The 14,318-nt window shown below is 31.0% G+C and overlaps 1 protein-coding gene across 1 annotated transcript; it reads right to left on the minus strand.

The window, feature by feature from the left end:
• Positions 1–7,443: 7,443 nt before the first annotated feature.
• Positions 7,444–11,374, minus strand: LOC143911072 (beta-taxilin). Its single transcript, XM_077429798.1, has 7 exons — positions 11,091–11,374; positions 10,542–10,747; positions 10,040–10,363; positions 9,468–9,950; positions 9,218–9,391; positions 9,009–9,122; positions 7,444–8,929 (listed from the first exon to the last, which is right to left on the minus strand). The coding sequence occupies exons 2-7, from the start codon at positions 10,599–10,601 to the stop codon at positions 8,291–8,293; spliced, it is 1,794 nt and encodes a 597-aa protein (XP_077285924.1). The 5' UTR covers positions 10,602–10,747; positions 11,091–11,374; the 3' UTR covers positions 7,444–8,290.
• Between the last annotated feature and the right edge of the window lie 2,944 nt (positions 11,375–14,318).

Raw genomic sequence — 14,318 nt, forward strand, 5'->3', positions numbered from 1 at the left:
ACTGCTCATTCACACTGGTCGAAAATCACAACAGCACATGTCCACTAGTTAGTCGTGTACCATATTGTCGCGCGTTCTATTTATTAAATGTTAGTGTGAAATTTTCGCGAGTTTCCCTCCGCGGGGGAAAATTCGAGTGTTCGTTTTCAAAAAATTCGAGATTCGTTGATCGAGAATTCGTTTCGCGCCACTTCGACAGACATCACTGAAGGCACGTCGAACGAATGGGTACGTATTGAGCGCACGTCGACGTGCTAACCGCTCGAAAGTCACTTTACCACTTGACTGCCAAGTGCTCGTAGCGTATAGTTATATGCCTATTCGGCGCTTCTCAAACTGTACATGGTAGTGGTGAGTCCAAAATATGATGTAGATACACATGTTATGAAAAAATTGAGAAAATCGGTTTTCCTATCATTGGAAAAAAATGTTGCACGTGTGGAAACAATATCATGTATGTTTTGTAGATGGTAAATGTAAATCATGGTTACAATAGAATGTGAAAATTTATTTCATATTATTAATTTATTTCATATTAAAATATATTTTTTCAAATCTGCAGTCCCTAAATATTTTTAGCATACTAATTGATTCATCGTCTTCAAATTGCATTTATTTATTTATCAATTCTCTTTCACGACGAATGATCGATCAATTCTTATCTATTTTTCTCTATTTTTTTCAGTTACCAAAAATATTACATATCAATGGGTCCTAAGAATTGTATTATTAAACTACTATCAAAAAAATATTCAATTTTCAAGTCATTTATAAGAGCGAAAACACACTGAGTGGTACGGGACGTCAGGTCCTTAGCTCCCCGCTGTGGCCGTTAACAGTGGGAGTTCTCCAAACCGAATTCGGATGTAGTTTCACGTTTAGAGTGTATATTTTTGGAAGGTTAAATCGGTATTTACATCTTGTACCAAAAAACTTGAGTCAATTGTCATTTAGAAACGGGATACTTTTTTTCCGTTTCTACTAATATATTATATTTTAGACAAACCTAGTATCAATTAGTGCACTAGAACCCTTTATGCAAAAAAACATAATTGTCTATTTATTTATGAATGGCATATGTTGTTTAGAAACGGGACACTTGTTAATATATTTTTGTTAATTGTTTATTAATTATGTTTAAAACTGAATTATTAAAAAATAAAAGCTTAAACTTCTTAATGTAATTATTAATTCGTACGATCTTATTATTTCGACAAGTTTTTCCTACATTTCTTCAAATCTGGGATTCATTATTCATTATTTATCGATCACTGTTAAAAGCAAGGATAAATACAAGGATAAAATATCACCTAAAACACTCCAATTTTTGTGGTGATTTTTGGGACTGTGTACCAGTAATTGGGCTAGGGGTGCTTCGTTTTATTCGCATGTTTAAAAGTATCTACAAATAACACGTACCACGTACCACTCAGTGTGTTTTCGCCCTGAATTACCTCAGGCTCCGATTCTTTCAAAAGACTATTTATTATTTAATTTTAATCCAGAGTAGAGATTCCAATACCGACGCTACCGAAATCGGTTTTATATCTAAATTTGGGCTTCGGTACTACCGGTAGTACAAAATAGACTACCGGTAGATAGTACAGAAATGTTAATTTCAATTTAAAATAAAAAGTTGTATTGGCTAGTTCGTATGGATAAGTCGAAGAATGAGTCAACTCACAAAAGCCTTTTTGACCTGATATTCAAAGAAGTCGATAAGTGTATTAAAAAATTATAATCAAAGATAAAGTATGACGAAAATTACGTACTTATACCTGATACTATTTCCGAATACATATGGGTATTTTGATTAATATATGAATGTTAGCAATGAGAAACCTCGTCGCCTTCCGATTGTTTTGGAAACCTATTTTTTTCACTTGATAATTATTTGAATACATATATAATATTTAAAGGCTAAAACCATCCCTTCCGCACAAAAATTCTTCAAAACAAGAACACGCAAAAAAGTATTTACTTATTTCTTGAAACTCATTGATCGGTAATTCGCACGGTATAAGACTCAAAGACTCAACACATAATTTTGTAATCAATTAAAGTAATTGGTTAAAAAATTCTTGATGTAATTAACAATTACTTATGTACAAGTGATTAATTAATATTTTTTTGGTAACTAAAGGTACTTTTTTAATAATAAGTTAAGTTAATAAATACCAGTAGATACCGGTTGTTATAAATGTCGGTATATCGCTGATTCAGAGTACCATACGATAAAATACCAAATTTTATGGTTCTTATTTCAATTATTGATAATTGTGGATTGCATAGTGGAAAAAATAAACAAACATTCATCTTTATATAGTAGTAGAAGTAGAAGATAAGATAACTAACAAATAGTGCATTTTGATTATTATGCACGTTAAGATGATGTATGATTTTAAATTTTAAAATAAAAAAGCACTAAATAAATGTCTACGAGTAAATGTTATTTATATTAAAAAATAAAATTCATGTTGAAAATATTGAAAAATATATAATAAAAAAAAATTCATTTCAAAGAAATAAATAAAATGTAGCAACATTTTAAGAAGGCCTTTCTTCGGCGCGGAACATGTAGGTGTTGATGGCGATGGCGTACGACATTGATTATTATCTTGTTAAATAATGTCTAATTACAGATTGAACAATACCATTATATGCTGAAATTTTTTTATTCTAAATTGCATAAAAGCACAAAATGCGTGCTAGTACAAAATATTTAATGGATCGGTAATGTACATATGTACTAGAAAATAATTAGGTTTTGGGGTAAATTTTCAAAACCTGATTTGTACTTGAACTTTATTGCTATTTATAAGTCGTTTATTATACTTACGTGGGGCAAAATCATCTATTTTAATTTTAAACGAGACTTGCGTGTACATTTTTGCACGCGCAATTAAGGACACACATATCCGTTTCGCGAGTTTTCTTCAGTTCGTTTTTACACGGTAATTTATTTTAAATAAAATGCAGGTGACTCAACAGATTTACAAAAATGGGTTTGCAGAGCAAAATTTTCAAGAAATCAATATATCTTTGTTTAAAATAACCCAGAAACGGAAACGAACATCCGAATGCATTGGATAATTAGGTTTCGTATTTCGCCGATCGTTAAAGTCTTTTGAAACAATAATTTTTACATTAATTTATAACAATTAACCCAATAATCATATCAATATTGATATTTATCAAATTTATTACCAAAACGTCTATCCGAAACAACGCGAATTTAATCAAACAGCAATTTCGAAAGAATCCATTGACAAAGTCGTTTTTGCAAGGGAGAAAAGTTATTATTACAAAATACGTTTTCTTACATGGGTCAAAGACTATAGATTTTTTAAAAAAAATATATTTTCACCATTTAAGTATAAATTGTACACTATGGATGTAAATACAAATTATATATAATGGTATATGCATACTTTTTTCTTTCTAGAAAGTTTTTGATTGAAAGCATATATTACTTAACATCGTATGAAAAAGTCGCGATTGATTACACTATCTATGAATACTTTTGTTTGATTCGTTTGATTGCAACTTTTATAATAAAAAAATAAATAAAAAAGACAGGCATATTTGTAAGAAGCTTATGCAGTAATAGATAAAAATATTAGAAATCATTAAAGTACCATCCTACTTATCTGTGGTGAAAGAATTTCAATATTTTTCAACATCGAAGTTATAATAAAACTTAATATTATAAATGCATGATAAGTAATATTATTAGGGTCATGATTTTTTAATACTTTTAATAAGTAGGTGTAATATAAATTACAATATTATATAAAGAGGTTCAAAAATGAAGATGCAAATGAAATTCATGGTTTTTTTAATTGATCTTTAATGAGGCTACAATTTTATGCGTTTCTCTACGTACACGTTTGCTTGTGTGAATATGTTTATGAAATTCGATGATTATTATACGGAAAATATACACATAAATAGTTGATTTCACTCGGTGTATTTTAACTATGTATAATATTACATTGTAATATAATATATCAAGGATCATTCAATTAAAATCGGAACTGTAAACGTTTTTTATGGAACATCAGAACACGATGATGAATTCTTTTGTCGATGCATGACGCTATCAAACATGATTTTAACTCATCACCGAAATGATCTTTTTTTTCATCCGAATGTTGTACAGTAATAATAAAGCACAGTCTACTACAACAAACCTTAATTGCTATAAAAATGAGTCGTGAAAGCAAAGCTCATCAATCAAAACGTCCCATTTCAGAAATCGAGTCATCAAGATCGACACCGTTGTGATCGTCTTCGAAATGACCTTCGTAATTTTCGAAAAAACAATGACTAATTATTTTAAAAGCCTACGACTAAGACAAAAACCAATTCCTTGACACGTATTCGTTCATGTTTCGAAGAGTCAAAAGTTCGTTTGTGACAAGTCTATAGGTATGTACTATTAAGTATAATTTAGATACTTCAGTCAAAAATTAACGTTAATAAACCACATATTATATATAATAAGCTGACGGTATTTAAAAACAAAGTAAGAATTTAATACAGGAAAATATTTTTAAAAAATGAAGATTCGGTGACAAAATTCAATAGCGAATGAATTCAAAACGAATTTTCACGCAAAAGGTAGAGCGAGGAACGAACGCAAAATGCCCGGAAGCGGAAATTCCCCCAAAATCACAAACAGGATAGGGTTGAAAACCGGAAACTTCCAAAACCGGAATTCCCATAAACCAAAAACGATGCGAAAACATTAAACATTGACGTTCGCTAAAAACAACACTCGCGTTTCATAGACATCATGTTCAATTCAGATCACGCAGTCAAAACTTTTCAACTTTATTGTTCGAATTTGAAGTATAATATTTATGTACTACTAAAATATGTATTAAAACATTGAAAATTAGAATTAATTCAGATTTTATTATTATTATTGGTTTTTGTATAATTGTTTATACGAATATTCATTAGTTACTGCTTTCTAAATTCGATATGTACTTCTATAAAAAATACATTACGTAGACATCATTTTTGATGAACGTTAATAAAATTTACAAATGCACAAATCGGTTCTGTTGAGAAATTAATGTAAACATGCAAGAATTTGAATTATCTGATTTTATCCAAAATATGTAAGGTCATAGATTCCTTTGTATAAATATATTAGCTTATTATGGACCGCCTGAATTTTCCGAAAACTCCCTATGAGAGTGAGAGAAAGTAATGGTAAAAAAATAGGTTCTGTAAATTAAACATAACTTTTTTTTCTTTCAATTAAATTGAGCTTCTCTACAGTTGTCTTCGACCGTGTGAATTATCAGATCAGTATATCTCAAACCCCTGGCGGATCCACGGTGGTGGAATGAGGTCAATGGCCACCACCCTAGAAGACTACATAATATTATAAATATACATAATAATTCAAATTCGCATTCGGCGTTTAAAAACACAATGAAAACGAACCTTTTTGGTTTAATATGACATAAGAGATATAAAAATGTTGTCTTAATGTGAAACGTAAAGGAGGTTTGTAAAAAGTAGTATCATTGAATCGGGGGTGTGAGCAGACCAATCTGCCCTTCAGGTATAAAATGCTATCATGTGCAGTAAATGCAGCTGATTTACTGCACATGATCCCTCGCCTACACTGGGAATTTCCGCTTTTACTGTATAAAGTCGATTTCCGAGATAACGTTACATAAATATATGTATTTATTTATAGTTTTTTGGACCATTGTGGCATTACAGGAAGAACCTAAAGCGTCACAATGGTCTTCATACGAAAACCAACAATAGAAAAATAGTACATAATAAAAATGAACATAAGGGAAAAAAAAGAATAAAATAAAATTTATAATATAATATAATATATGACAAAAAATTAGAGAGAAGATCAAAACTCCACTCATACATCACATTCAATTATGAAAATTGAAAATCTAGTTTTGTTATCAAATTAGGGATAATTTTTAAATTGATTGGTATTTGAAATTCAAAATTACACAATTAACATTTATTTTAAATGGTTATTAGAAGGGACGACCCGTTTACGACATAATTTATTAATTTACTTTTATTTATTATTTCAAAATATATTGTTTGACATTTTTATTTTTTCCAATATGGGCACAGATGTGTATTTTTTTATGTGTAATTTTTTAATATATGTATGTATGTAATATATAATTTCGAAAGCGCCTTTGTATGTTTAATTGGTTCGTAGAATCCGTTTAATTGGTTCGTAGCGCCGGATTCTGGTATACATATAATTTCGAAAGAGACAGTATATACATATATAAATGTTTGTTTGTTCGTGACAGTCAATTAAATAAAAAAACAAATGCATATTCAAATAAATTTAAATAAAATAAAACTATTCAAATAAATTTAATAAAATGTTTAAACGGTTTATATTACAAATACCGAGCGAAGCCGGGTAAAAACACTAGTATATGTATATTTACATATAATACACATGTATGTATGTATCAATATTCCTTCTAATTTTTTTTAGATTTTATTTAATGTTGTTTTTATATAAGTAATTAAAGTTGAAAATACTTAGTTTTGACGTATTTGTATTTTTATAATTTAGTTGACATATTGCTTCACAAATAAACAACCTTACATGACAATAAATTAATAATATAACTGAATATACGTATTTATTTTCCGAAAAAAAATGTGTATTTAAAATCAAAAATGCCCCCCCCCCCCCTGCAAATTTCCTGGATTCGCCACTGTCTCAAACTGTGGTGATTGCTGTGTTCAATTTTGTATGAAATTAATAAACATTTTCACGTTATGAACGATATCGTATAGATCATTTGTGTAGTTCATTTAAATAAATGATTCAATTTGAGAAGTGTATGCTATGTGAGAAAAAACCAGTAAATTACGATATCTGGGTATTTGAAATATTTTCTGATTATTTTTATAATAAATTCATTGGAAGAAAAAAAGCTTTCAACCATAGAAATACACTTTTTTTTTAATTCATTTATCAATATGTGGGACAAAGAAATGCTGCTATGATATCTATGAATGGAAGTTAGAAAATAAATCTTTTAAATAATACTTTATTTTATATGAAGTTTAGAGGATTTAAAAACATGCTGTTGGCAGCTCTTGAAATAAATTTTATTAAAAACACACGTGTTTATGGCCCATAGTGAGTGAAGATATGTTTGAGATGGCGAATTCAATTAAAATTTAATTAATTAACACTTAAAAATAAGTGAAAACAGGAATTGCACCAAAAATACAGAAACACCAAATGTTGCATCACATAAATATTATGTAAGAGAATTTCTACAATTTTCTACCAAAAAAAACTGTCATGTTAATCAAACAGTAAAAAGTTGTGAAGAAAGAAAATATCTTTTTATGCCATTATTTAATAAAGGGGGAAAAAAAGACATTCATTTATTTTTCATTTTTATTTTTAAATTAAAAAAAAACCATTTTCTTACATATTTTGTAAAATCTTATTATATAAATGTCTGTAATGTTGAAATTTTATTTAAAAAAATTAAAGCGAGATTCATAAAAAATGTACGTATGTATGTATGTAGAATGACTTGACATTGTAAAAGAAACTCAATTTTACCAATATAGTATATTCTGATAAAGAAATATCAAATTATAAGTGTTCAAATTTTGAGGATGAAGAATAAGCATAAAAAATACTTGTTAGAATTATTCTCACAAAGCGAAAGTAACTCTAATGTATGTTTGCATGTCAAAAAAGTGAAACTGTTTGGAATATTATCAATATTTATTATAAAACTGTATCAAAAATGTTTAGATTAGTTATAAATTCCTACATAAATATTTACTTATGGCAGTATTGGAGCTCTCAAAAAACGAGCAATAGGCATAAATATCGTAAAATTATGTCACTACAAACATATCGACAAATACAAGGGTATTCGACATATGCAAGGCATAAGCTGCCTTTATATGAACTGCACATAATTAAGACTCCTTGCAGTTCGTATGTTATTCATCATATAGGAACGTCAATACTGGTATAAAATAACAAAATTATAAGTTACTAAATAAATAAATACATAATTTGTGAATAATACGGTAAATGCACAGCTCTCACATAAAGAATAATAAATAATTAAAATAATGAAAAAGCACACGTAGAAGCACCTTTAAATAATTTGTATCACACACAAAACAAGTAACGCTCGGAAAAAAAACTCAAAAAGAGAAAAGAAAATTTCAAATATTGGCATTCCAATGCAGAAAGAGTCTTATCGATAGATAAAAACCATATTAGTACTCAAAGAGATGGCGATTCGTTCGCATTCACTAATATTTCGTTTGTGTCAATGACTTTGGCAGTTTCGACGATGCTAGGTGAATTCGATGGCATCTCTTTCGGTGAAATACTTCCGTTGGTCATCGGCTTTGGTATATCAGGTTCTTTAAGTTCTTTTAATTTAGAATCGACATCGTTTGTCGATACATCTTCTACTGTAACAGAATCAGTCGACACATTCCCAACAATTTCAACATCAACATTTTCTGTAGGCAAAAGAATACTAGACTCCTTCTCTATATCGGAGTTATTTTTAGCCAATGGACATTCCGGTGGAATGACTAATCTCTCCAAGTTGTCAGGAACATTATTTTCAATATCTTGAGTTTCTATAGAAACATCATCTACAACTTCTGGTAAGTTTTGAGATTCATTTTCAATACCGGTCTCATTCTGGTTGGCTTTACTCTTTTTTCCTTTTCCTTTTTTAGACTTTTTCTGAGTAGGTGGATTTGGTTTTGGATTTTCGGTGGTGTTTTCCGCACTAACTTTAGGCAACGACGCATCTAAAGCTTTCTTATTCGTAAGGTCATTCAATTGTCCTTGTAACTGGCTCAAACTCTGCTTCAATTGAGCACAATTGGCTGCCATCAAATCGACCTGATGAAAAGAATCCAGTGTCATAAAATACACTCACACTGAATACATATTTAAATTTAATACAAATACAATTTTATACCTTATCAACTCCTCCTTCAGTGCGTGTTGATTTTGGTTCTGGAGGTAATTGCGGTAGAGGAGGTCGCTCGATATTATTTTCTTGAAGGGTATTCAGCAATATAGTACGCTCTGCCTATACATTTGCAATAAAAATTAAATGTAATACCGAGAAAAGCCCGATTCACTGCACTGATCAACTTCGATCAAATTTATAGGCAAATATTGTACCTGCATTGTCCTACACAGTCTCTGTAATTGCATTAGCTGTCTGGTTTGTAAAGCACATGTGGAATCAATTTGTTGCTTCTCAGTAGCCATGTCGATCAGTGCCGTGTGAGATTTTTCCCATCTTTGCTTCCAAGCCAACGACTCTTTTTCTTGTTTCTGCGCCTTCTTAGACATCTATAAACACAAAGTTACAGATAAAACAGATACATAAAACTACCTACATAAATATGTGTATGAATGATAAAACAACCTTCTCCATTTCTCCCTTGAATCCTCCGAATACCTCATTGCTTTTGGTGAGGGCATTTTGGAATTCGTCATACTTATCCGTATACATGGCAATTTGACTTCGAAGTGCAACTTCGGTCGATTGTAGATCATTACAACGAGACTGATACTGAGTCAACTCAACCAATAGATGTTTCTTCTCAGCGAGCAGCTTTTCTTTCTCAGCTTGTGCCTCTAAATTCGCTTTAGCCAATTTGGCTTCGGACAGTTGAGATTCTAAGGCCATTTGCTTTGATATCTTATCCACTTGGTGTTCGCGCAATTCATACTGCTCCATTATCGTTTTAAACTTTTCAGTCATGTCCAAATTATCATCGCGAAGTTTGCTGTTCTTCTCGTTGTTCTGTTGCATAGCGGTAGTCACTTCAGAAATGGTATTTTGGAACATGGCTAATGTTTCCCTACGTTTCTCTTCTTCTTCCTTGATTTTAATTAAGGATTCTTCCTAAAAAAACAAAAAAAAAAAAAGGATTTAATATTGTACAAAATAATAGAACAATTTGTGCAATAATTGCACAATATTTTTTCACTCACTTTAACCGTTTTAATTTGTCGTTGCAACTCCCTGCACAAATTCTCCAGTTTGCATTTAAAGAGGAGAGTTTTATTGTACTCGGACTGGATCTGATCTTTGTCTCTCAATATTAAAACATATTTTTTCTCCCATTGCTTTCTTGTAAGATGCAGTTTTTTATTCTCTTCAGCAACTTCGGTATACTTTTTACACAAAGCCGATAGTTTTTCTTCGGTTGAATTGCAACTAGATAACGATTTTAACACATGTTCAGCAGACCTTTCGTCTATCTTACGAGGTTCTTTAGAATTCTTTTTGGACGGTATATTATTGGCTAACTTCACCTGAAAATCGTAATGTATATATGTCACTTAACAATATCAGTCAATACCTGACGCAATTAGACGACAGTAGAAGAATATAATAAAAGGTGTTTTAGCTTAGTTGAAAGGGTGTAACTAGCGAAGTACCGGCTAGTTGAAATGAATAGGTTATGTTGGAAGGGGTGCAGCCAATACGTACACATTCATCGACGACGTTAGCCGCTTCAGCAGCGACTCCGCCTCCCGCTTTGTCCGACATCGTCTGGATTGGGGCGGCGTCTCACTCGGGGGCCCCAAACGCCCCAAACGCCCCAAATAAACAACGGTCTCCAACGAGAGACCTCGAAAAACGCCTCTACGGAACCTCTGGCACAAAAATAACAATTGGGTCGGTACTGCAGATTCCTGTAATTTTATTTCAAAAGTGACATCTATTTCAGAAATATAAAATGCTGTGAATTAAATAACAAAAGAATATCACCATTTTTTTTTATTTTTTTTTAAATTAACATCATTTACTTTGTAGACCTAAATATAATTTAATTAATTAATCAAGACATATTTTTTGACTCGCTTACAATATTGTAAAAAAATTGCAGAAAATTTTCATTTATTATATGTACATACCTTCCTAATATTATATTTCACTCAGATTCATGAACATAAATACATAAAAGGTTTTGACAAATTTATTTACATTCGAAAACCTCGATTTTTTTGCATAAATATATGTGACATATCAACTTACACGTGCTCTCCGTAGACAGAAGCTTCCCTCGTCTAGTTTTTCCGCGCTCGTTATGAAAAACCGGAAACGGCTACTTTTCTCGTGTCTCTTCCGCCCTCGGCGAATCTATCGTTTGTATTGCGAATTTATCGGCGAGATAACTGCTGGTGAACTTCGCACTCGTTCACGCTCGCGAACACTGAGAAAATTTATTTTTAGAGAAAGACGCAGTAAAATTAGATTGTCTAAACTAAGCACGTGGACGTTTCTAATTTTCAGTATTGGCACCACGGTTCCTTCAGTGTGGCGAGCATTCTAAACTGCAAGAGTGAAACTCTCCGATATGAAAATAATCTCCATAATTACTCAAATTTAATTTTGCGACTCCTTCCGTTTGTCAAAGTTAATTGAAGCTGTTCACTCTAACGTAAAAAAAATAATATTAAGTAAAACCCAATTAGATAAACTGTCGTTTTCAGATTCTTGCGTTAAGTTACAGATACTGAACCACAACAAAACTGAAATGACGATAAAATACAACGACATTAAAATACAACGACTAAGGTCACATGTCAGGTGTCGTTTCGGATGTTTGAAAAATTGACTTTCGGGTCGGAATTCTGATTTTTCACTTGGAAAACGAACAAGAGATCGAAAGTGACAATATTTCACGCGTGGCTACTAACAAGCCACTTGATCCTGAACGTGAAAAAAATTCATAAAAAAAACTTGAAACCCAAAAAAGGAATTGAGACTGTATTATAAATTAAACCGTTTAAAACATGATTAATAATTAATTTAAATAAAAAAAATGTGTCAGAGTCTAATAAGCTCACGCTGCTTTTGATTGCATATTGCATATGTACATATACATACATACATACACATAATTTTTAGATACTTAAAAGTGAGCCAATTTTTTTTACCAACAACTTTATTTACAACAAAAGAAGAAAACGTGCAAAAGGTCGAAGAGTGCATCGTTCTCATTTGTTCGCATCGAATCAGATGTATGCACATACATATATACATATGTATGTGATTTTTATGCACTGCAACTTGTGTGAACGACACATCAATTTTCCTTTTGAGATGCATCGCCATATTAACCACAATTTTTCTAAAAATAGCTGAGGGAATGGAGAAAAATTACGATGGACATTATTGCTTGTCAGAAAATATAACAAGAAGACATCTGTCATGTTATTTGTAAGTGTAACAATATTTTAAAATTTGCAATAATCTATAGAAATGAACCAATACAAAGTGATATTACTTCATATTATGATATAGTTTAAAAAATTACAAATAATTAAATTTTGTTATTAAATTTGTGTGAAGACCATTACCTAAAACTTCATTATGTATTAGCATACAAATGTATTCAAAAGTATTTACTTGTTAACTTCGAATCGCACATATGTACATGAATAATCTATTCCAGATAAGTATATCGAAAATTGTTCATTCAAATTTTGACAACGTTTTAACTGTCGAAATGAAGCAGTTAGAACAAAACAAGAAGCAATCGAGAAGGTATTGTGCCATTAAGCGCCACATTCGAAATCCGTTCAATGCGGCCATAATCAATTGTAATCCCAGATTCGCTACAATAGACTATTAAACAGCCACCGATTCTCTAATTTATCCGCAAACTGCTCTCCAAATTTAAATACTACATATAAGATAGGACGTCCTTCGCGTGATCGAGCAACCTGATTTTCCAGGTTTGACGACACTGAATCTAATTAACCGAAACGTTGAACCTTACCTCAGTAAATTCCAAAAATAACCTGCATCATAAAACATCGTTTGACATTGATGTTTCAGATGGAAAGCTGAAATTTTCTCTGTTAACTTTGACGCCGCTGAACTTCTAGATTAAAACCTGTCTTTGTTGGTCTTTTAGTTTTGATGTGATTTCGATTTCTCATCACGTTCCTGGTTTCACAAGTTTGGTACTTTGCGGAAGAGTATCACTATTGAAAAATTGTATGTTTGTCAACTTGTATATTGCACTTTTCGATAAATAACAGTATCGGTCAAGGTTTGCACTTACATACGTACATACATACATACACACAACGAAGATCTAACATTACTATCCATCACTAAGTGTAAAATTACTCCAATTGATCATCAAGTATTTTGGTTGTTTTGAATACTATTTAATGATATTATCGTAATTTGTATGCAATGTCTCCAAACATTCAAAGATAACCCGACAGTTAAAGTTTACCTAATCGAACTAACATTATCGCTACCATATCGTTTACTGACAAATATTGTCATACATAATGTTTATTTTGTTGACGATATTGTTCGATTGTTTTTCATATATACAACAAATTTTCAATTTGAGTTTCCGCAAAAATTGTAATATAATAGAGCTGTAATATAGAGCAATAATATAATATAATATAATAAATGTATTAATTGAAATTTTTGATTAAAATTATATTATGTAATAAAACAAAAATGATAAATTTGACATCGAAGATTCCTTCTTGAAATCCGTTCCATTAAAATAAAGCTCCCACGAGCATAATTGTGAATTTATAAATTGCAACCTACTTTACTGTTGTAGCCTGTAGGTAAGGGTGAGATGTCTCGTCCTCGTAGTGTGTTCCCACTCAAGTGGCAAAGTTCGTCCGACAATAGAACGTTCAATGAAAATAAAATAAAATTTCCTAATTCACAAAATAAATTCATATTTAAATTCAAAAAAATTACAATATGGGTTGATAAAATTATTAGATATATATTTATTTATTATTAATACCAGGAAGGCCTAACATGTAACCTCAATTCGCCTCCCTGGCCAGAAACATTGTACATTTATATTATTATACAAAGTAAATACATATCAATTAACATCCGTAGAGACATCTATGGTCAAATTTCTAAATTTGCAGCATTTTATACAATTCAGCGAAATCCGAGAGTGCTAAAACTTGAGATTTGCTAGAAAATGGGTAGGGAAAATGGGTAATGGGTAAGAACCGTTTCAATGACACTCGGATAAATTGACAAACTCAAATAGGAAACGATCGACCTGGAGTCAAAAATCCAAGGTCTGGCCGGCAGAAATCAGTGGGATATGTGAACACTTTGTTCACAGCATTATATACTAACCACTAGTTTATTCAGTTGCACATATGTTTTTTTTTTTGGTTTAGAAGAAAAGCTTTCCTACTTGTTCCGACATTGTATCGTTATCGTTATCGTTCAGCCTTGTAAATATGCCAT

The sequence above is a fragment of the Arctopsyche grandis genome, chromosome 4 (genome assembly GCF_051622035.1).
Source record: "Arctopsyche grandis isolate Sample6627 chromosome 4, ASM5162203v2, whole genome shotgun sequence".
NCBI lineage: Eukaryota > Metazoa > Arthropoda > Insecta > Trichoptera > Hydropsychidae > Arctopsyche > Arctopsyche grandis.

Coding starts and splice junctions, on each gene's coding strand:
- LOC143911072 (XM_077429798.1), bottom strand. CDS start 10,601: ATGTCGGACAAAGCGGGAGGCGGAGTCGCTGCTGAAGCGGCTAACGTC. Junction 10,364..10,541: donor CTAACGTCGTCGATGAATGT/GTACGTATTGGC, acceptor TACGATTTTCAG/GTGAAGTTAGCCAATAATAT. Junction 9,951..10,039: donor GACAAATTAAAACGGTTAAA/GTGAGTGAAAAA, acceptor TTGTTTTTTTAG/GAAGAATCCTTAATTAAAAT.